General features: G+C 38.6%; 1 protein-coding gene across 1 annotated transcript in view; it reads left to right on the top strand.

Annotated features, from left to right (window-relative positions):
• The first annotated feature begins 8,519 nt into the window (after positions 1-8,519).
• LOC125242050 (solute carrier family 2, facilitated glucose transporter member 2-like) overlaps positions 8,520-24,719 on the top strand; it is a 52,970-nt gene continuing 36,770 nt past the window's right edge. The window contains exons 1-2 of the mRNA XM_048150753.1: positions 8,520-8,897; positions 16,020-16,249. Of these exons, the coding sequence (XP_048006710.1) occupies positions 8,801-8,897; positions 16,020-16,249 (327 nt within the window). The 5' untranslated portion in view covers positions 8,520-8,800. The remainder of the gene's footprint in view (positions 8,898-16,019; positions 16,250-24,719) is intronic.

Here is a 24,719-nt window from a genome sequence, read left to right as displayed (position 1 = left end):
GGAGACCCAAAAGATATTTCCAACTATAGACCAATAAGTCTGCTGTCAGCCGTGTACAAGCTTTTCTCTATAATTATTAACCAACGAATAAGCCCAACTCTAGAACTACACCAACCTATAGAGCAAGCGGGCTTCGGGAAAGGGTTTTCCACCACCGACCACATACACACACTGGAACTAGTAATAGAAAAATACCAAGAGAGACGGAGACCACTGTACATTGCCTATGTAGATTACCAGAAAGCTTTTGACACGGTTTCACACAAAAGCATATGGGAAGCGCTGGGAAATCAGGGAGTAGAACACCATTACATAGAACTCCTCAAGTGCCTCTACAAAAACAGCACAGGGAGAGTAAGACTAGAAAAGACGGGTCCGAGCTTCCCCATAAAGAGAGGCGTAAGACAGGGAGATCCTCTCTCCCCAAAAATATTTATAGCCATCCTAGAGTTAATTATGAGACAGCTAGACTGGAAATACTATGGTATAAATATAAAAGGCAAATACTTAAGTCACCTACGTTTTGCAGACGACCTCGTCGTTCTGGCTGAAACGGGATCTCAACTTCAAATTATGGTGGAAGCTCTACATAGAGAAAGTATTAAAGTAGGTCTTGAAATGAACCTAGCTAAAACTATGATAATGACAAACAGTACAGAGAAAACAATAACAGTAGGAAATAAGCCCTTAAACTATACTAAACAATACATATACCTCGGAAAACAAATAAGTTTCAACAAGACAAACAACGAACTGGAAATTGAAAGGAGAATACACAGCACGTGGAACAAATATTGGAACTTGAAAGAAATCTTCAAGAGTAACATGCCCATAAGCCTAAAAACTAGAATTATGAACTCGTGTCTACTACCAAGTCTAACTTACGGCTGTCAAACATGGAAGTTCACAAAAAAAGTCAAAGATAAAATAAGAACTTGTCAAAGGGGAATGGAACGAAGTATGGTCGGCATCAAAAAAATCCAAAAAATAAGGCATACCAAGATAAGAAACTTTACAAAGGCCAAAGACGCACTCAGACACGCCAAACAACTAAAGTGGAAGTGGGCGGGACACGTTTCACGAATACCGGACCAGCGCTGGACTAAAAATGTGACGTCATGGAAAGGGCCACTAGGAAAACGGGGCAGAGGTAAACCTGTTACTAGATGGGAAGACGAAATCAAAAGTATAGCAGGTCAAAATTGGATGCAAATAGCCCAAGATAGAGACGAGTGGAAAAATCTGGAGGAGGCCTTCACCTGCGAAGACGGGGTTCTTGCAAGATATTAAAAAGATATAAAAAAAAAAAACTATATAAATTGTTAAACATTTTCAAAGCAAGAAATAAAAGGCTATTTTATTTTATTTTATTTTTTATTTTATTTTATTTATACTATTTATACTAGCCTATTTAACGTCCATATAAAATTGAATGTTACTTTCCTGAGAGGATGTTTATTTTCTATCAGGAGTCTCTATCAAGAATTTTGGTTTTATTAACGTGAGGAACTACAGATGTGCAAAGAACCTTCCGCCTCGCCTGTGGCCTCGCTCCAGATCAGTCCGATCGTTTGTAGCTCACTGTTAGCGGAACGTCTACAAGACGTCACGATATCTAGACATCACGATCGCTTACGATAATATCGTTTTCGTAGTCCTATTGTATTCGCGTTTCTTCATTTCATTTCATTTATTTCATGTAAAACCATGGTTACAAGAGGTGGGGACCTCCATATTGGCGTGACAGAGACAGGTTAGGTTTCAATCGCCCCGTATTGTCAACGACTGTCATCTGTCCGTCATGGTAGGTAACAAATGAATTATAATTTTCTGGACGCTCCGGCCCTTTGTTTCTTAGCGGAGCTCAGCTTTCGGTATTCCCCTGCCCTTTAGTATGTATTTTTGTTCCGTATTCGAGCTCCGGGTCTTTGAACGCTTCAGGCCTTCGGCATTCGCCCTTAAACATTTGTATTTTTGTTGAATAATGTTGCACCATGTCTTCGGATGCTTAGGCCCTTCGGCCCCACGCGGAGCTCAGCCTTCGGCATTCGCCTTTATTTTTGTTTCGTATTCGAGCACCGTGTTCTTGAACGCTTCGGCTCTTTAGCCCTACGTGGAGCTCGGCCATCAGTCTTGGCCTTTAGACTTATGCTTTTGATCTTTATTTTAGGCTTTTAGCGGTGATATTAGCGAAGCTAAAAATCTAAAGCAGCTAAAATATATGACTATTGTCAAGAGGGCGCTGTTATTCTGATGTATGCGGTGACAGTTCAGAATAGTATAAGGAAAATAGTTCTAATGAAATTCCGCAACATGGCGCGTAGTCATATATTTCTGATCAGGCCCCGTAGCGCCAATACGCAAGAGCGACAGAGATAGATAGCTACGAAAGAGATATTATTAGAGATGGGCCGAATATTCGGTAAATATTCGGTATTCGGCATATTCGGTAAGTTTTTCAATGTTCGTATTCGGCCGAATAATTCGGTTGCTTTGCCGAATATTTACCGAATAAACAAAGTAAAAAAATAATGAAGATCTTACGTATTCCTTTGGATAATAAGCTCCTATTTTAGTAGCTTTTTAAGGAACTACTAGAAAGAGATAATTGCCTATGCGTCAAAATACAAATACAAAATTGGGAAAACCGTAGTTTAAGAGTTGAGAAGAGTTTAGAGTTGTTTTAACTAACTTTTAGTTAAATTCACTAAATCGTAATAACATAATGACAAGATTAAACGAACTTACCTGAAGTGAAGTTCAATCTTGATTATATGAAGTATTTTGTCCTGGATATAATAACATTGTAGTTATCCCGCGCCAGCGCTACAAACCTCGCGAATCGTTTATAGATGCCAAAAAGAAAAGAATTGACACGAACTGTCACCCTGACGTTTCATATAGTTTAGAGTAATCACGCACTAAATGGGAAGTGACCATGGACTCATGGTTACTCGAGGAGGGTGGGACTATCCCCTATCCAGGACAAAATACTTCATATAATCAAGATTGAACTTCACTTCAGGTAAGTTCGTTTAATCTTGTCATTATATTTGTATTTTGTCCTGGATATAATAACATTGTAGATGTTTAGAGGTAATGAAATAATTTACAAAACAATTTATCTCAGAAATCCATTCAAAAAGCCCTACAATCTTGTATTCCTGACAGGCATTATGGTTGTATATAATATATATACATATATCATGGATCAAATTGTATCGAAAGTAAACTAAAAAGCAATAGCATTACTTGCTATGTGAAATATTTCAGGTAGAATTGACTCGAAGAAAACAGAGTCTGCAGGGTCTATCCTGCTATTGTAATAGGTCCTTACTAGGAGCAACCTGTGTGTGCAACCCATCTACTGAGTTAAATATCTTAACCTGTATAACAAATATTGATATCTAATATAATAGATTGGTAAATTACAGTTATCTGAAGCATCCCATGCGTTACCAAACCTTTTATTCACTGTTAAGCAGTGTCTTCATGACTTTTACCTTAGGTGTTTAATGTGAGACATGATAATTGTAATTTGTAATATGAAAAGAAATAATAGAGATAAATTAATACCTAATCATTTAGTATTAAGTAGTCTATAAAACATACATAAAAAGAAAACACGGGCATTGTGTGCTTGTTACCCTTGTCAATTATTTAATATGTTCGACATAAATGATATATATGAAGTCATAGTTATACCTTGTGTATTTATATTCCATACAAACATAGCCTCTGGGTATCACCCATTGACCTAAGAATATGAAAGGTTTTATTATTACTCTTTATATATATATAATCTTCAGAGGATATCACTGTCCTCGATAAACTTATTTTACCCTACCTACCTACCTATACCTACTAGCCATATATATGAATAAATAAATAAATATTATAGGACATATAATAATAATTCGAGACTATAAGTTTCAAAGTCTTGATTTAATTGTCAATAAGTAGACTGACCTTGTATCTGCTGTATGCAGGTACTAATCGTTGATTGTATATAATATTAATATTCTAAGATGGGAACAAAAATATTTTCCCAGTCCTGGTGCATCCTGAGGCATGTTTGGAGCTGAAAGTCCATCACCTAAACCTCTATTTAAAACCTTTGTCGCTATACGGTGACTTGAGTATTTAGACCAGATAGCCTCTGTTTGGTTTTAAAAAGCATTATTTAAAAGTCGTTAATTAATCACTTAACCAAGCAAAATAGTCCCTTACTTACAAACTATACCAAATAGTTAGTCCGTTACTTCCCAATTAATCCATTAACTTGCTAGCTTGCTACCCTAGCTAAACCTAATTCCATTGTGTTGTATTTATGTAATGTTTATATATATAAGTATATTTAAAAATATGACGTTTTAGGTATTAATCACTATTTTACTTATTTGTTCTAGTATTTCTCACAAAAAAGAAATTTATAACACAATACTAAACGAGGAGGTAATCACTAGCAGGACAGCATTATATATAGACCATATAATGTAATTATTTAGGGGCTGTGATAACTTTAACCACACTCTTATGTTGATGTTTTATGCTTATGTCTGCAGTAAGATTAATAAAGATCATAATTAGACAACAAAATGTGCATAAGCTCCTTGAGATTAGCAAATCCTATACAGATATTGTGGAAAACAGTAAATGACAATTCTCATTAAATTTAATAATTACAACTGTATACAATCCCTTCTGTTTCCAATATATTGTCATGTCTGTAAATATGTTCTACTTGAACAGACTAATAAGCTTAGGTTGGACCTTTAATCGATGACTAATAGAAAAGTATCTTAAGTAGATAAACAAAATGATCTCTTATGGATCTTATTAGGTCTAGAATTCAATTATTATTGAGATAAAATAATAAGATAATTAAATTGATTGAAGTAATCAATAAATGAAAGTAGTATATAATAATATATTGCTCATTATGACAAAAACATTTATAGGTATTAAAAAAATCAAATCCTCTTTCCTGGTCTACTATAGATAATTGGGTGGTCACTGGTCACCCACCCAAGAACTGATCTCGCCCGACAATGCTATTTTGGTGATTGAACGAGAACTGCGATAATCCACGTGCAGTGGGTGTTATCTTATCATCATATCAACTTTATCCCCCAACCGTTTAAAGTCGGTATGGTATGGAGTAGTTTCTAAAATAAATTTTGAAGTACATACCAGTTACAGTGCTATTTATTCAAAGACCTCAGGATAGTTAAGACTCTAATAATTAAAATCGAATGATTTCTGTGTTTGAACCAAGATCTCAATATATATACCTATTTCATACCAACTCAATAGAGTTGACTTAGCTAAATCTTTCTAATTATCAACCTACATACTTTACTTGATCCATTGACCCATTTCTAACTTTATATGACAGCTGAATACAAAATGGTCACTATTGGCATGAGCTTGTGCTGAATCGCACCCTATGATAGCTAAAAAACATTGTGATAGGGCTCTAAACCATTGCCATATGAAGACATACAAGTCTAACATTTAAATGAGAGTTTGAAGCCTTGGGATTGCTAGGTATTTATAATAATTAAATATAATTTTGTATTAATATGAACATCTCACTTAACCAATTTTGTATGCTTATTCCAATGACTGATTCTGGTTGATCCCAATTCCAGTGTACCTTCTTTACCTATCCTTTTATATTTAAAACAACATATTGAATAATAATTCAAAATTTGAAAACAATAATAAAGTTTTAATCACATTTTATTGACACCTTTTTTTTTTTTTTTTTTTTTTGAAGTAAAAATAAATAAATCAGTAACATTACATCAACTTCACCAAAGCCAGTTGAGCTATAAGATCATAAAATTCCAATGGTCAACTGTCCATTCTAACAATTTTTATCAAAAATTGACATTTAAATATGAATCATGATACATATACTTATGTTAAAGTTAAAATATATGGAGCGAGCAGCTCCTAAGCATATTATGAGGTTAAGTTATGATTGTGACATTTATACTCTTTATGAGGGTGCCAAAATGATTTTGCAGCACTTAGACAATTTATTTTACCTTATGACATAACACTAACAGTGTATGTCCTCATATAAATATATATCAATTTGTCAAATTGTACAAAGGGATAAATATGAATATTCATCATTGTAATATGATATGAACTAGAACAGAATTTTTCAGAAATTACCTTTTTACGGTAGTATTTTATTCATTTTATTGTATTAATCAGAACGAAATTTTTGTTGTAGTGGAGTTATAAAAATTACCTATACTTATAGTAAATAATTTTCTGACTTAACTGAGCCCAATCTATACATAGATTATAGATGTTCAACATAGGACTTACTGCAGAGACCATTTTAATTGCAACTAGAATACTGTTTTATATGTAAACAGTAAGTATATGAGTATGTACTTAATTAGAATACAATAATGTTTAATGTAGCATGCTTGCCTGAGGACAAAATCTTGATCAGATTGTGCTCTAGTCTAGACATCTATAGATCTAGTACATGTTCTACATGTATATGTAAAAAATTTCTGCAATTAAACATCACTGGCTATAAGAAATTCGTTAGGTATAACTATACCATAACTGTCAGTCATCCCACGGATGAGGAGCATTTCTTGTTCCTTATTATTAGATTTCATTATTGAAAAGTTGGCACACTTGGTTGCCGAACGGGAAAGGCTACACTTGCTAAAACATTTATCCCGTGAATGAGAGTTTACATTTGCTAGCCCCACGGGCTAACAGGAACATTCTTAACTACCCATCGGTAGACTTTATGCCCTTGTAATAAGGATTACAAATGATCAGTTAACAGTCGCCAATAGTACTCTTGCAGCATTGTTGTATATTTGGTAGGCACAGCAGTAGCATGCCTAACACATTAAGTAGCCTCACAGGCATTAGCATGTCTTAACACATTCATCCCACGGATGAGAATTTATTTTTGAATATTTAGCATATCTGATTGCCCCACGGGCTAAAGTTACAATAAGAATTTTATTGGGATCCAAATATCTTCATTCCACGAATGAAGCACAATCCACACGCGAATTGTGATGTCAGATGCGTATACAGAACTCCTTTATTATATTTGTCCAACGACAATTGACGATGAATGTATAAAAAACCTTACCAAATCTCCGTAGAGGTTAGAATGTGAGGTTAAATATAGGTACTAATTAATATATTATACCTCTATGTTTCCCCACGGGAACACTTTTAGTGAATTTGATAAGTTCATAATTCATAACTAAGGAATGTTCTTGTTAAAAATCCAATTGACAAATGTTGTAACTTGCGTTCATCACTCTCATCCCAATATTTATTACATTTCGGTTGCCATGTAAACACCGTACACCACACACATGCTGCACCGTATTTTGCACTGAATAATACCGTTTTAAACATAATTGTATTTATTAAAACTACGAAAAACTTAATAAAAACTCGAAAGCTAATAGTTTGCATCCAACCGCGTGGAGCGCGCGCGAAAATATATGAAACGTCAGGGTGACAGTTCGTGTCAATTCTTTTCTTTTTGGCATCTATAAACGATTCGCGAGGTTTGTAGCGCTGGCGCGGGATAACTACAATGTTATTATATCCAGGACAAAATACAAATATAATTATGTAGTTCTAGTAACATATGTAACCATTATCAATCATTTAATAGTTTTTTCTTAACATCCGCTTTCTAAATATGGCGTAACCGAATATTCGGCCGAATGTTCGGTTCGGTAAGAGCTGAACCGAATGTTCGGCCGAATATTCGTATTCGGCAAAGTCCATATTCGGCCCATCTCTAGATATTATCGTGAGCGTTTCGTGAGCATTTGTGCATTCGGGACTTTATATCGGTTGACAAAGCATCGCATCGTATAGCGAGTATATGTGCACTGGCCTTAACATTAACATTTTAATAGGAGGTAGGGCATAGCGAATGATATTCCGCTTTGTGTGGTAGGGCACAGCACAGCGGATATTGTCTCGCTCGAATCTAGAGCAGAGCCCAACTGGGGTAGTACCTCCGCCTTACAGAAGACCGCAGCCAAATAGCACTAGACCCTACTCATAGTGTTGTGTTCCTGTCGGTGAGTAAGGCTGCCAGAGCTCAACGAGGGTGCGGTGTGCTGATGACGGGAGGACTTACGGAACTAACTTGTTCCGTTTATTGTCCTTTGAGTCGTCGGCAACCCGAACCCTCCTTAGAACTTGTACACTCCTTTTTACTGTGTACTTAACACAGCAAAAGGGAATGTACAAGTTTCTAATGGGGTGGCAACGCGCATGTGACACTGTTTGAGTTGCAGGCGTCCATAGGTTACGGTGACCGCTTTACATCAGGCGGGCCGTATACTTGTTTGCCACCGACGTAGTATAAAAAAAAAAAAAAAAAAAAAAAAAACATAAACAGCTGAAAGATTTCTAGACTGTTATCACTCACGCCGCCTGTCTCACGTTCACGCCACTATTGACACAGATTGTTACAATCTCGCTTGGGACGGACGTGCTATCTCCAAGAAATAGAGTTTAAAATAGACAAGAATTATTTAAACTCGAGATAGTAAAAACGGTTTAGAATGTATTTCCTGACGATTAGAGCTTGATTTTCAATGTAAATAATAAGATAGTTAAAATCGTTCGAGTTTCAACTGAAGCGCGTTATGTTTAAGTCGGTCTCCGTTTGGAGGTTATATGTAAATAGTGATGTGGATAACTTTATAAAAGAAGTTTGAATCGAGTTCTCTTTTGTTATTTATAAATAAGTGCCGTGATATTATTGAAAATGGTGTACACAATAGGAAAACATTCAAGCAGTGTGGAAATAAATAAGGATGTTGGCAAAGGATGTGTTTGGAAAGAGTTACTGTTTGCTTTTATAGGTATGTTTTGATTTTATGATTTACTATCATTTTTTCTTGTTATCTTTATTGAAAACCCTTTATTCAACGCTAAAGTTTGTGATTTAAATAAAACTCGATTAAGATGCGCTATTAATACCCAAATGATACATTTGAGAGACTTTTATGCTATTTTCCATTTGAAAACTGCAACTACAACAATGCATTTTTACAACAGTGAGCCGAATAACATTTCTGCGACGCAAAACGCCATCGAAGCGCGCAGAAATGTAGTCTGGCTCTGTCGCGCCAATACGCAGGAGCGATAGAGATAGATAGCTACGAAAGAAATTATCGTGAGCGTTACGTGAGTGTTTGTGCATTCGGATACGCACACCCTCGGACAATGGTGATCAAATACATGAAAGAGGCGTGTTCCTACGCACCCAATCTAAGCTCGTGTAGGTGAACGCGTACCATACTTGTATGAGTGAGATATGACAGGTCGACTGGTCGCGTTCTTAACAGGCGATAACTGTGAGGTAACCGAGGCCGGGTGGGCGGCACTTTCAGCGGGAGCGGAAGTGGCCATACTGTACGATAGTACTCTTTATTGAAGTGAAACTTTTATTGCGACTTCCAATCCAACTGACAGCGCGCAACACGGACTATCAGACCCAAATATCTTTTTGAAGTGAAACTTCTATGCGTCTTCCAACTGACAGCGCGTAACACTCAGTCAGTGTTACGTTGCGTGAAATGCTGCTCACTCAGCGCGTCAACATTCCGTTAGTTTCGTTGCGCTGAACGCGACTCACTCATTCCATTCATTCACTTTATTCACTCAGTCAGTGACAGAACAGAATGCCCAGAATGGTTTTGAATGGTGGAATGGTTGGTTGGAATGTGTGTGTTTTATATTTAGATCGAGTGCAAAATTATATTATATTTGTTTTTCAATCATTTGAGCGAATAGCAATGTAAAATATTTAAACAGTAAAAAGATGCAGGACGTAACTAAACCGCAACAACGTGGTTCCTTGACAAAATGTTTTTGAAGTAAAAAATATTTATTTATAACACTTATTATTATGAGATGAGTCTATTGTGTCCCACTGCTGGGCAAAGGCCTCCCCCTTCTTTCTCCATTCTTCTCGAACTTGAGCTAACACTTAAATAAAAAACCGGCCTTGAGCGTGTCGGGCCACGCTCAGTGTAGGGTTCCGTAGTTTTTCGTATTTTTCTCAAAAAATACTGAACCTATCAAGTTAAAAACAATTTTTCTAGAAAGTCTTTATAAAGTTCTACTTTTGTGATTTTTTTCATATTTTTTAAACATATGGTTCATAAGTTAGAGGGGGGGGGGACACACACTTTTTTTTCCTTTAGGAGCGATTATTTCCGAAAATATTAATATTATCAAAAAACGATCTTAGTAAACCCTTATTTATTTTTAAATACCTATCCAACAATATATCACACGTTGGGTTTGGAAAGAAAAAAAATCAGCCCCCCCTTTACATGTAGGGGGGGTACCCTAATAAAACATTTTTTTCCATTTTTTATTTTTGCACTTTGTTGGCGTGATTGATATACATATTAGTACCAAATTTCAGCTTTCTAGTGCTTACGGTTACTGAGATTATCCGCGGACGGACGGACGGACGGACGGACGGACGGACGGACGGACGGACGGACGGACGGACGGACAGACAGACAGACATGGCGAAACTATAAGGGTTCCTAGTTGACTACGGAACCCTAAAAAATGATACAATAAATATTATGAACTAGGCAATTAAAATATAAGAAAACTTGAAATCTAAGTCTAAAGAAGGCCCCTGAGGCATAGTGCCCAAGATGCTGGTGATCCTTTTTGAGGTTATGCTATGAAGTTTGGCTTCTTTCGCGCGGAGAGACTACGAACTGTTTTTAGGGTTCCGTAGTCAACTAGGAACCCTTATAGTTTCGCCATGTCTGTCTGTCCGTCCGTCCGTCCGTCCGTCCGTCCGTCCGTCCGTCCGTCCGTCCGCGGATAATCTCAGTAACCGTTAGCACTAGAAAGCTGAAATTTGGTACCAATATGTATATCAATCACGCCAACAAAGTGCAAAAATAAAAAATGGAAAAAAATGTTTTATTAGGGTACCCCCCTACATGTAAAGTGGGGGCTGATTTTTTTTTTCATTCCAACCCCAACGTGTGATATATTGTTGGATAGGTATTTAAAAATGAATAAGGGTTTACTAAGATCGTTTTTTGATAATATTAATATTTTCGGAAATAATCGCTCCTAAAGGAAAAAAAAGTGCGTCCCCCCCCTCTAACTTTTGAACCATATGTTTAAAAAATATGAAAAAAATCACAAAAGTAGAACTTTATAAATACTTTCTAGGAAAATTGTTTTGAACTTAATAGATTCAGTAGTTTTTGAGAAAAATACGGAAAACTACGGAACCCTACACTGAGCGTGGCCCGACACGCTCTTGGCCGGTTTTTTTTTTATACTGTGACACGTATTAGGTATTAGTTGTCTGACTGAATGTACGTAGTATTAACTGAAACTAAGCTAAGTCTCTTGACAAACTATCATCTCCATTTCAACCCCTAAGGCGAAGGATCTTCGTCATAATCCCTAGGTATTTCGAATTCCGTTAACTTAGATAATTGTTCTACGATTTATACCTCTGTATGTGACGTTTTCAATCAAAAGATACCACATTGCTACTTAACATTTACTTCAATAATAACCTAACCACAAAATTAAAATTTTGAAAAAACCCCCGACCGCGACATAGTGGACCGATTTTCATGAAACATGGCTAAGAACACTCCCAACTATCTTAGCTTTCAGACTAAAAAACTAAATCAAAATCGGTTTATCCGTTCGAGAGCTACGATGCCACAGACAGACACACACATAGATAGACAGACAGACGAACAGACAGACAGATAGACAGGCATACACACAGACAGACACGTCAAACTTATAACACCCCGTCGTTTTTGCATCGGGGGTTAAAAAGAGGCTCTATCGCCTCTAACTAGTAAAAACACTATTTTATAGAGGTAAACGTTACTTTCTTATAAAATAGAAAGCGCTGGTGGCCTAGCGGTAAGAGCGTGCGACTTTCAATCCGGAGGTCGCGGGTTCGAACCCCGGCTCGTACCAATGAGTTTTTCGGAACTTATCTGCGAAATATCATTTGATATTTTCCAGTCACTATTCGGTGAAGGAAAACATCGTGAGGAAACCGGACTAATTCCAATAATGCCTAAACCCTTTGGGTTGGAAGGTCAGATAGCAGTCGCTTTCGTAAAACTAGTGCCTATGCCAAATATTGGGATTAGTTATGACAGCGGACCATGAGCCGCGGCAAATGCCGGGATAACGCAAGAAAAATGATGACTTATAAAATAGAATTTCTATTATAGGTACCTACATGAATGCAATACATAAATTATTCGTTTCAAAGGGACAGCAAAAACCTTGAAGACTTCTTTATATTACTTGAAATAGGTCACGTACGTATATTTGTTTAGCCTTCGTATAAAAGGAGTCTTTTATTTATTCGTTTGCTTAGTTTATACTCTAATCTTTTATCTGCCTTCTGGAAATGATAAGGGAGATAATATCTTATGAGCTTGTAGCCAAGAGCAGTATAATATTGTTCTTTCGTATTGGGTAAGCTTGCGCGTGTGGGCAAACGTCTTGCAATGTGTTGCCACTCTTGGCGTGAAGATAACCAGTTGCGTATTAGAGCATTTTCAGAATTTGGGACCCCCCAATTAGCGTAAGTTGTTAACAAAAATTAACTCACTGTCAGGTTTGTGACGATAATTAAGCATAAAATTTCTATAACAATACTGTTTTTGTGTTATTTACATAAACTTTAAGCGATAATCTACATTCAGAACGTGAAAAAAAGTAAACTTTTAGACAAATTTTATGCTTGATTGTCGTCACAAAACTAACAGCGAGTTAATTTTTGTTAACGACTTTCGCTAATTGGGGGGTCCCAAATTCTGAAAATGCCCATTATTCTCTAGCGTCAACGCTTGTATACCTGGGCCATTTTCTTTTTCAAACTTGTCCACACCACTTTTTTTGGATTTGTAATTTTTTATGTGTTTTCCACTCAGAATCGCGAGCTCTTTCAATCCTAATAGGAGAAAAATAAGTGTCCCAAGGTTTTTTTCCCATTCCGTTACCATTTTTTCATACATTTTGTATGGCGGTAACGGAATGGAAGGTTCGAAAAAATGTATGGAAATCTTGGGACATTTTTTTGCTTCTATCAGGATCGAAAGAGCTCTCGATTCTGAGTATGAATCGCGTAAAAAATACCCATGTTACAAAAAAGTGGGGTGGACACTGGACAACTTTGATAAAAATGGTCCGGTCCACCTATTGGCTAGAGGCCTTGCCGGCCTAGCTGAAGTGACAATCATTGGCGCTACGTGACTATCGGAACACAGTCTGTCTCTGTCGCGCCACTAAAGAAGAGCGATAGAGAGAGCTAGCTACGACACGCTTACGAAGCGTAAGCGATTGTGACGTTAGCTAGGTACAGTCAACCAATTAGAATCCTAGGCCACTCTAGAACTGTCGTATTGACACCGTGCTTTATTTGCTTTAGCAGTCACTTTAACTTTTACCACACCTCGGACACTGGCGATCAAATACATGAAACAGGCGCGTTCCTAGCACACAGTCTAAGCTCGTGTAGGTGAACGCGGTGAACTATGCTTGTATGAGTGAAATATGACAGGCCTACTGTTCGTGTTTTTGACAGGCGGTAACTGTGAGGTAACCGAGAGGGGGTGGGCGGCACTTACAGCGGGGAGCGACAGTGGCCATACTGTACGATAGTACTCTTTATTATACTGTGCTTTTACCGTGAAAGGGTTCTACAGTGGCCTAGGATTCAGATTGGTTGACTGTACCCTGATAATATCTCGCAGAGTTAAAATGGGAATGTACCGTTATCTGAAGTTGTTTTCGTTACTTTGTGTATTTTACGAGGTACATAATTGTTTTCTTTTAAATTGGACAAGCAACAAAATTAGGAACGGTAATAAAATGTTAATTTAATGTAGAAAAGAGCAATTTAAGACGACTTTGTATTCGTAGTTTAATGAGATGTTGAGATTAACTGAAATAAATTAACTTTAAAGTCTTCCTAAGCTCAGTTAGCAGCGATTTTGCCTCGCCTATACAAGTCGCCTAATATGCCAATATTGAACCGCGAGCGTAGCGAGGATTGCAAGACACACACACACACCAACATTGTTGTTGTTGAATGCCCTAAGACACCCTATAGGCACACCTCGGACACTGGCGATCAAATATATGAAAGAGCGATCCTAGCACACAGTCTAAGCCGTGTAGGTGAACGCGTACCTTGCTTCTATGAGTGAGATATGGATATGACAGGTCGACTGTTGGCGTTTTTGACAGGCGGTAACTGTGAGGTAACCGAGAGGTGGTGGGCGGCACTTTCAGCGGGGAGCGGGAGTGGCCATACTGTACGATAGTACAGTACTCTTTATTATACTGTGCCATAGGTGCACAGGGCCTCCACAAGATCACACCAACACTAGAACTATAAAATATCAAACTAAGTGAAATGCATCAATATTTAAACAAACATAATTTGATTTAAAATAATAATTGCAACGTTAGGTAATTCTACAAGCTAGCATTTGGACTCAAGCTAAAATTTGTTTGAGGTTACTTTGCGCTCTTGTGCATAAAATGTAACTTTATCATTTGTTTTAGAAGAATCAAGAGAGCCTTTATCAGTTTGTGTGATGAAAACATTACAAGTCTAAATTTTCAGGCCCCGTAGCCGAATGGCATTTCTACGACGCGAAACGAAAACGAAACGCCGTAGGTTGTCTGACTCTGTCGCGCCAATACGCAAGAGCGATAGAGATAGATATCTATGAGCGTTTCGTTTCGTGAGCGTTTGTGCATTCGGCTACGCACGCAGATGTTTAAAAATCATGTGCATCTCATATTCGGTTCTGTCTGTCTGTCCGGTTCTGTCGCCTTATATTATTTCAATTACAACGATGTTATTGTAAAGTATTGTCCAACAAGTCAAGGTTCAAGAATAGAATCGAATGAAGCAGGGCAGTTCGTTAAGTGCCGTAAATTGGTCCAGATTACTCCAAGGTACAGCTAACTTCACAATCGACGCTTCGTGAGCGTATCGTAGCTAGCTGTCCCTATCGCTCTTCTGTATTGCGACAGAGACAGACTACGTTTCGATCGCCACGTAACGTCAACGGTTATCACTTCAGCTAGGCTGACAGGAGACTGTCAATTTGTGTTGACCGGAGAATTAGGAGACATTAGGTTTATGGCCTTGGTACTGTAGTTACAGAGTTACAAAGTGCACCTGAGCGAGCCATCAGCATCACACAAAAATATATCAGTTTTTTGTTCGACAAAGTTATAGAGTGAAGTTTTTGGCAAAAATTACATTTTTGGTATAAGCTTTCATCGTTGACTGTACTTTTCTTTGTACATGAAACTAATACTCATCCAGACATTTCTAAAAACCCAAAAAAAATTACGTTACGGTTACCTCCTATTTCCATTTCATCTATTGCAATGTCATAATTAAATGTGTTTTTGTGAATTCTTGTCGGAAAAGCAATCTGAAAGTTATTCAACTAAAGTCGCCGTCAATAGAATTTGTGAACAATGTAAACAAACCTTGTAGTCAAAATGTTTTTGATTTCCGTTCTAACTCATCAGATACTAGCTAAATCCCTGTGTTTTTTAATCAATTTATATCACATTATGATCCTCAACCCTTAAAATAATAAAATTGTGCTAGAATATTGATATTTTATAGAATGGTTTGTTTACATTGTTGACAATTTCTATTGGCGGCGATTTTAGCGATTTTTTGTAGATACTTATTAAATTTGATTCGACATCACAATACTATCAATAGGTATGGACGAAACTTCTTCTCATCTCATACTACATTTTCCTAGTTTTACTACAACACGACAGGTCAGAAAGAACTGTCAATCCCAATTAAAAGTGTCACGTTATCTCTTCTATCACGTGGCTCCTTCTAAAGAATGACATATTTACCCGTTCCGTTGTAACTAAAGTCGTACATAACTCTCTCTTGTTTCCAGCCAGCGTCCCATTCTTCACCCAAGGCATCGAGACAGACGCGCTAACCTCATCCGCACATGCTGGCAACATCGGGTCAGCGGCGCCTGGGCCCCAGGTCCCTGGCACCCAGGTGCCACTGGGCACCACGCTCCACGTGCTGGCGGCGGCGGCGGCGGCGCCCGTGCTCTGTTGCGTGATCGAGCGGTTTGGACGGAAAGTCGGGATATTTATAGTCAGTTTGGTGCAAGGGGTAAGTCCACAGATGTCATATATACCATATATCAAGCAAACGTATCTACTTAGCGTGTCAAATGAACTCAGTGAAATCCACTGAGTTGTCCGTCTTTAATCGCAGCTTGCAGCTTTCGGGCGTCAATTTTTGTAAGTTGAAGTCAATCAAAACATAAAAAATGCCTCGTTACGTGATATTCAATTGCAACAACACAAAAATTATGAACAATCAAGAGCCTGAGACATATTTAAAATTACAGGCAAGAAACAACTTCAGTACAAAATTTGACACGCTCGGCCCCAAACAATACAAATAGATGAACTTGTTTCTTCTATCTAAATATAGTTCTGTGGGTAAGTCTGACCAATTTGAACGCACCTACACATCAAGGTACTTAGAAATCAAAATCCAAAAAATTGATTCAGTAAATAAGCCACAGGGGCTTTTTACACGTCATATCCATACTTACTAGAGGTATAAGGTATTATAAATGGGAAAGTCTGTGTGTTTGTTTGTCCGTCTTTCATGGCAAAACGGAGCGACGAGCGACTTTTTAAGTGGACATATTTAGTTGAAGAGATGGAGAGTGACATATGGCTACTTTTTGTTTCTTTCTAACGCGAGTAATGCCGCGGGCTTAAACTAGTAGGTACATAATTAATTACACAAGCGCGGATCCAGCTTCGTGCCTGGGGGGGGGGGGGGGGGTCACGTGATCTATTTGTCAAGACCCCCCACCGTGGATAGGGTAATACAAATTCTACTACTACAATTAATTAATTAATTAATATTAGGTACTGTCAGCTGCAAAAGTGTGTCTCTCCCGCGCCAATATAGCTGTAGCTAAGGACTAACAAGACACGAGCGAAATTCACGATATTCTAATTATAACCTTCACATGTTTACAACATTACTGTAAGTGTGTGTATTTCTAATGGATCGGCAACGTTGGTATGCAAATCGATTCGTACAATTATGTTAACCGACTTTCAAATACATACATACATACATACATACATACAATCACGCCTGTATCCCATAAAGGGGTAGACAGAGCACATGAAACTACTAAAGCTTCAGTGCCACTCTTGGCAAATAAGGGGTTGAAAGAAAACGAAACTGTGACATTGCAGTGACAGGTTGCCAGCCTCTCGCCTACGCCACAATTTAACCCATATCCCATAGTCGCCTTGTACGACACCCACGGGAAGGAAGGGGGTGGTGAAATTCTTAACCCGTCACCACACAGGCAAATACGATTCAAATACGATTCAGAATATTCAGATGAAATTTTATATTCAAATGGTATGTCTGTAGAATGCATGAAGTGCCATTTGAAACTGGTTTGATAATAAAGAGATTTTCATATGTAGAACAAACTTGTCTTAGGAAGGTAATTTTCTAGCATAAATGTAGAGAATATCAAATGTAGAACCCATACATACTAATATTATAAATGGGAAAGTGTGTGGGTCTGTTTGTTTGTCCGTCTTTCGCGGCAAAACGGAGCGACGAATTGACGTGATTTTTTAAGTGGAGATAGTTGAAGGGATGGAGAGTGACATAGCCTACTTTTTGTCTCTTTCTAACGCGAGAGAAGCCGCGGGCAAAAGCTAGTATCCTATAATTAAAAGAAATCTTTCTTTGAGATCCTTCCAACATCCGGTATGGGATTATACTCCGTTTCTTTTAAGATTAGAATTATCTGTCAAACGGGTAAACGAAGAAGCAGTGGTCGTAAACATTCCTTCTTCGATTTCGGCCGATACCACTGATTTCTCGGAACTTATGCACATGCTGTATGTAGATAGTGACAGTGACGTTTAAAAATAGAGCATAGTGTGAGAACTCTGCCTCTTTAGGTTTTTTAATGTACAACCTTTCCATGAAAAATTGCACACACAATTTTTTAAAATTCTTAGCTTTCCATCAGCGCCGGCCCGTGCACTCGATCAGGGTAGAGCGGGTTTGAGTTTCGGCGCCCTTGGGAAGAAGTTTTACGACATAGATAAAAAAATCGCGAGCGTAGCGAGCGCGAATTTTTTTTCATAGTATTGCCGTAATTTGAAGATTAACGCAATACCTACAGAATTTATGGATTTCATCATACAGAGTACGAAAGGGACAATGGTAGAAATTTCGCAGTCGCACCCTAATGGTTGTGGGGCTGAACGTGGATATCATGTACATAAAATAACGAACAAAATGGAGTACTATAGTGGCCAAGTCAGGAAAGCAGACTTGAAATGAAAACGCGAGCGCGGATTTTTTCCTAAGTAACTAAAAGAGAACTGATATATTGGGTTGGCACAAAAGTAATGACACACTCTACAAAACTCTACATTTCCTTTCTTAAGTTAATTGTTTTCGATAATATTCTAGTATGTTGTAGAACATTCTAGGTACTTCTAATGTGAAGGTATATAAAGCCGCCCTCGTGATTGGTTTAGTTAGATTGAAATAAAATGGACGAGCGACAAGTTCGAACACTTTACTTATACGAGTACTTGTTAGGCCACAGTGCGCGGGCTGCGGCTGACAATATCAACACTGCATTGGGCGCTGGAAGTACAAGCCATGCCACGGTGTCCAGATGGTTTGACCGTTTTAAATCAGGAGACAGGAGCCTTGAAAGTCAGTCACGCTCAGGGCGACCACCTGCATTCAATGATGACGATTTACGCCGCGAACTACAGTCGAATCCTGATGCTACTACTCGTGAATTAGCGGAAGCACTTTAACTGCAGTCACCACGCTGTGGAATACCATCTGCATGAGCTTGGGTATCGAAAAGTTTTGGCTCGATGGGTACCGCACATCCTTACCGACGCCAGTCGTGCAGTCCGTGTCGCCATCTGTCAATCACTTTTGCTGCGACCCCGACGTAAAAGGTTTTTGACTGATCTGGTTACGGGAGATGAATCATGGATTTATTATGAGAACGATACACGTCGTGCTTTTTGGCTGCCTCGAGAAGAAACGCCACCAACTCAACCGAAGCTGAGTCAAAAGAACCGCTTAAAAGTTTTGCTTTGTTGTTTCTGGGACTCGCGAGGCATGCTGTTTCATGAACTATTACACAATGAAACTGTAAACGCTAACAAATATTCAACACAGCTCACCGAACTATCTTCTGCTATCAAGAAAAAACGACGAAGACGAGCCACTGTAATTTTACTACATGATAACGCTCGACCTCATGTCGCATCTACCGTTCGCCAACAGCTGCTGCAGAACTTGGGCTGGGAGACGATACCCCACCCACCTTATTCTCCAGACCTCGCACCATCAGACTTTTATTTGTTTAGAGCCCTGAACCGACATTTGCGGGGTAAACAATTCAATGATTTCCATGATGTACAGGTGGAGTTGAACAACTTTTTCGAGGCACAGCCATCAGAGTTCTGGGCGAAAGGCATCCAAACTTTGCCGGATCGTTGGCAAGAAGTCATAGATGCTAATGGTGATTACATCATCAACTAAGCTTTTTGTATTGTAATAATAATAATAAAAAATATAAAACGTAAACCAAGTGTCTCATTACTTTTGTGCCAACCCAATAAATAGTGAGCGCGAGCGAAGCGAGCGCGATTTTGTTTTTTCCTATTGACGCAATTTATTAAGACTCAACCCGCTAGCGGGGAAGCAGCGAGCTTTCAAGCTTTGATCAACTGCAGAGCTGCGGTCTTTGGCATATTTTAGGGTATTTTGACTTCACAGCGCCTATGTTCCCGACTTTTAGGCCTTATATTTCGCCATCAATATTATAATTAAGACATTAACTGCGAACTCGATCATCACCGTCGGGATGCCCATTTCGGTATTTTGCCACTAAGTGCCCTTCGGGATCTTAGTCCTTTGAAGTTCGCTCATCATCTCCTGTGATTCACAAAATTGCGCCTCTCTGAGACGTTTTGCGCCTTTGGCTTTATGAGGAACTCCGCTATGGACTATCAGATAGACTCATAATTTTGCATTTGGATAACGTAACTTTCTCCTTGTGCCGCACAACAATGTGGTTCGTCAAGGGCTAAAATTCTCCTTTTACGGCGCCCTAGCAACAGCGCCCTTATGAATGTTGGTATATGTTGGCAATGTGGTGCAACTTTCCACAACCTGAATTACAAATCTAGATTTTTAATAGCTGGATTAATTCCCGACTCCTCTCGCCGGTTTGTGATATGTGTGCGCCCACGCAATGTATTTTTTTTTGTATGGATTTTTCCATATTCTCGATTTTGGCGCCCCTTACCATGTGGCGCCTAGAGCGGCCGCTCCACTCGCTCTACCCTTAATCCGGCCCTGCTTTCCATCTTACAATATAAATTAACCAAAGTTATGTTTCTTATCTGTTCACAACGCTGAGTAATGTATGTGTTAATAAAACATGATAATAAATAAGAGATATTTATTAACTCGTATTCACTGTTCGATCCGCAGAATGTGCCCGATAAAAAACCTTATATCTCGTTCTTGACAGGTCTCTCTAATGCTAAAAAAAACGAAGTATAACGTAACGTTCAATTCAAATCAAGAGTGAACAAGCATATTCTGGGCGAGCTCACTCCATCGTATTAGGCCACGTCTTTGCCTTTGGCTAGTCTGTGGCCAAGAATAAGAAATAGGGTTGCAAATAGAAAAAAAAACAAATGTTTTTTTTTCAGAATTATGAAAAAAAAACATGAAAAAAAACCAAGCACCATGTTTTTTTTCTAAATATGGTTTTTTTTTCAGTCAAATCCGATATCGGATCCGATAATGTGAAAACGCACAGACGCTATAGAGTAACCTATAAAATGCCAGAAACACGTGATACGGGCTCTTGTCAATCTCAATTAACAATCTATTGTCTAGAACATTGTACAATAATGGGTTCGGAGTTGTGACGTGATTGCACGTCGCAACTTGCAAACAATTTGGGGCGTCCTCGATTAGTTTCAGGGAACGTACAATATATACATATTACATACATATAATACTAGCTTTTGCCCGCGGCTTTGCTCGCGTTAGAAAAAGACAAAAAGTAGCCTATGTTACTTTCCATCTCTTCATCTATCTCCACTTAAAAAAGAACGTCAATTCGTCGCCCCGTTTTGCCGTGAAAGACGGACAAACAAACAGACCCATTTATAATATTAGTAGGTATGGATATTCTCGCCTGGGTGCGTAGACAAATGCACTAAAGTTTACGATAGATATCGTTACATCTCTCGCTGTTCCGTATTGGCACGACAATGCCAGACCACAGAATTATACAGTTTGTATTTTTGATATTCAAGCTGATGATGATGGACGAAAAGAGATTGCATGTAGCGGAGATGAGAATGTTAAGATGGATGTGTGGAGTCACAAGAATGGATAAGATTATCAATGAGTATATAAGAATAAGTCTGAAAGTTGCACCGAGAGTAGAAAAAGTAAGAGCGAATCGTAGTAGTATGGTATGGGCATGTGATGCGAAGGGATGAAAGTCATGTGACGAGAAAGGTATTACGAATGAATGGTTTTTTTTTATTTGAAAAGCAAACAGAATTAAACGAGTAGGAGACAATGTTTCAAACACACAGTAAAAGATTCGCTTATTTCCTAAAAACATTTCAGTATAATGGAACTATTACTACACTTACTAAACTTAGGGTAACTAATTACAAACATGTTGAAGGAAGTAATGGGAGAGGAAAACCGAGGAAAAGGTGGACGGACTGTGTGAAAGATGACGATGAATGATGAGATGACGGGTGACAGAGAGGTATGGAAGAGAAGGACATGTTGCGCCGACCCCAAATGACTGGGATAAGGGCAGGCGAATGATTTTTGATATTCGACGATTCGTCAACGATTGTCATTTCGGATAGGCCGGCTGCATTCCCAAAAGGCAGAGAAGAGCACATGAATCTGCTCAAGTTTTAGTCATTTTTAGCAACGGGTTAAAAGAAATCGAAAATGTATCGCACTGACAGGTTACTAATTGTTACTAGCCTATTGCCTACATAAAAATTGAACCCATGTCCCAGAATCAATTTTTACACCTACGGGAGGAAAATCATGCAGCACAATTTGTCATTTTAAAGTTGTTGCTATACGTTGCTATTTTTGGCAGAAGGTTTTCTCGCCGACTTTACTTTTCTTTCAACAGTCATCTACTGCTCTCCGAGCCGAGACGTTTCTAAAAACCCCTTACTCGATGAGGATACGACATTTCATTATAAAACTCCTATGGCCACCTTTCTGCTTCATCATCAGATCAGCTCCATGAGTCCATAATGTTGCATTGTCACGTGGTTTACATATTATTTGCGTTATTTTATGTATAGTGCTTTGGCCGAAAGAGCGAAGCGTATCACTGAGCCGAGACCATTTTGTCCTGCTGCAACGCACACATCTGTACTTTTTTTGTTGCGATTAATTTGTGTTTTTTCTTTTATCTGTATACTCGTATTGTGTATGTTTGCAGTTTGACAAATCTATTTATCCATCTATCATATGTGTGCATCAGCTCAGTCATTTAAAGATTTGCTTCAAAATTGAGTAGCAAGATTTCACCCGAACATACATACTTACATTGCAAGTTAAATAAAAGCTTATAAAATACTATGTATATCCACTCATTGTTATAAAATCAAACCTAGCACTTTTATCCTAATAAATAAATAGAACTATTCTTTTTTCCGTCCAACTTGAAAGCTCTCAGAATAAAATGATGCAAAAGCTTTATAAATGAAGAGTGCACTTGACTTCCATGAGAACTCTTCAATGATACTGACTCGTAAATGCACGAGGCACGTTTGCTTATTACAGTCATAGAAACATGTAGGTACCTAATGTTTGAGCGATTTTTTTTTTATTATTATAAACTGGCCAGTGATTGACGTTAGTCGCACCTGATGGAAAGTGACAACAAGGCCGAGGTTGTAGCTCACTAGTCCAGTAATAGCCTATTCACTCTTGACTTGAATTCACCCAGATTGTATTCGCCCGGGAATACAGATGAGGGGAGCATGTTCCATTTGCCCAAACATTTAAATAAATCAAAGGAATTATAAATTGAAATAATAATATCTTTATTTACATGAACATATTTACATAATTATATAAGAAACTAAGACTAAACTTAAAAGCTAGCTAATGTCTAAAATAGGCCCTTGAGGCATTGTACCAAGGATACTGGCGACATTTCCTCGCTGTATCGCAATGCTGATACGTTGTGCGAGGAAGTCGCCAGCTCTTCGGTCACCAGTTACCTCAACCAGACGCTTCGCGATTTCTGTGAACAACTTGTTTGCGCTAGGGCCCCATGGACCTAGAGTTTCTACACCAAAGGGTACAAAAAGGTATTCTTTGCCAAGACTTTTGTATTTATTACGTTTCAAAATTTCGGCACTTTCTGCCGCTGCGCCCGCTTTTATCTTGGTCCGTTGGAGGTGAGACGGTGCCAATGTGTCTACGCAGGTAGCATCCCACACTAACATTCGTCCCATACTCCAAGGGACCAAGGACACTCCATCAGGCCTCTTGCCATCATCTCTGATTATGCCAGTCGGCTCAAGGAGAGCAGGCACATTGATGGTTGCAAGGGACCGACGGATAATGTCATTAAGCGACGCATGTCTCGAAAAACGGCCTGCACTTTTTTGACAAGATAATCCATGGTGTCCCAGTCGGTCCACGTCCGTGCCACAAGAGCATATGTGTGGCGTACACACCGAAACCCCAAGTCGCAGACCGATCGCCAGTCTAAGGGAGGTCGGATCCAAGAAAGTACCAGTGTTTGGTGAGGGATGGGCATGTAGCCAGTAACCGGCTTCCCGGGCTCCGACCGCCAAAAGCCTCGCGTGTTCTGGACCTGTGAAGTTGTTTAGAAGAGTATTGTAAGCTAAATCACAATAAATATTATCCCAACTCCTTTGTGATTTTGGATTGTCTGGAAAGTTTTTGCCTGGGCAGGCAATTTTGAAAGCATTTCTGGCATCCTCAAAACCCGCAATCTCATAGTTTGTGGGCAAAGCCCTTAAGATATTTCCTATGAGATTTGACGCGCCATGAGTAGATGCCAAAAAGGCTGGGAAGCGATACTGGTAATTTTGCGAATACCTAAACCACCAAACCGAATAGGAAGGGATGCTTGAGACCAGGAGGCCTCACTCAAATGAATATTTAGGATTGTCTCTAAACTAATTTTGATTAAATCATCTATGGGTGACAGTAAATTTTGATGTTTCCAGAAAGGACAGCAACGGAGCACATATGTAAATTTAGGGACAAAAAGACAGAATTTAAGAATTACGAGAGCATAATGAGGGCTAATTTCGAGTAACCGATCAGTGTGACTTTTGAATTTAGATATGGAATTAGAAACGTAACCGGGAAAAGATTCTTCAAATACGGGAGAACCCAGGAGGCTAAGGGAATACTTGTCTACTATTTTGATATTGGGGGCCAGAACGTCAAATTTTGGTTTAAAATCAGAAATAGATATCATACACGAAAG

The sequence above is a fragment of the Leguminivora glycinivorella genome, unplaced genomic scaffold (assembly GCF_023078275.1).
Source record: "Leguminivora glycinivorella isolate SPB_JAAS2020 unplaced genomic scaffold, LegGlyc_1.1 Scaffold6, whole genome shotgun sequence".
NCBI classification, from domain to species: domain Eukaryota; kingdom Metazoa; phylum Arthropoda; class Insecta; order Lepidoptera; family Tortricidae; genus Leguminivora; species Leguminivora glycinivorella.
Note: the sequence above shows the minus strand (reverse complement) of the source record. Positions and strands in the feature narration are given on the sequence as shown.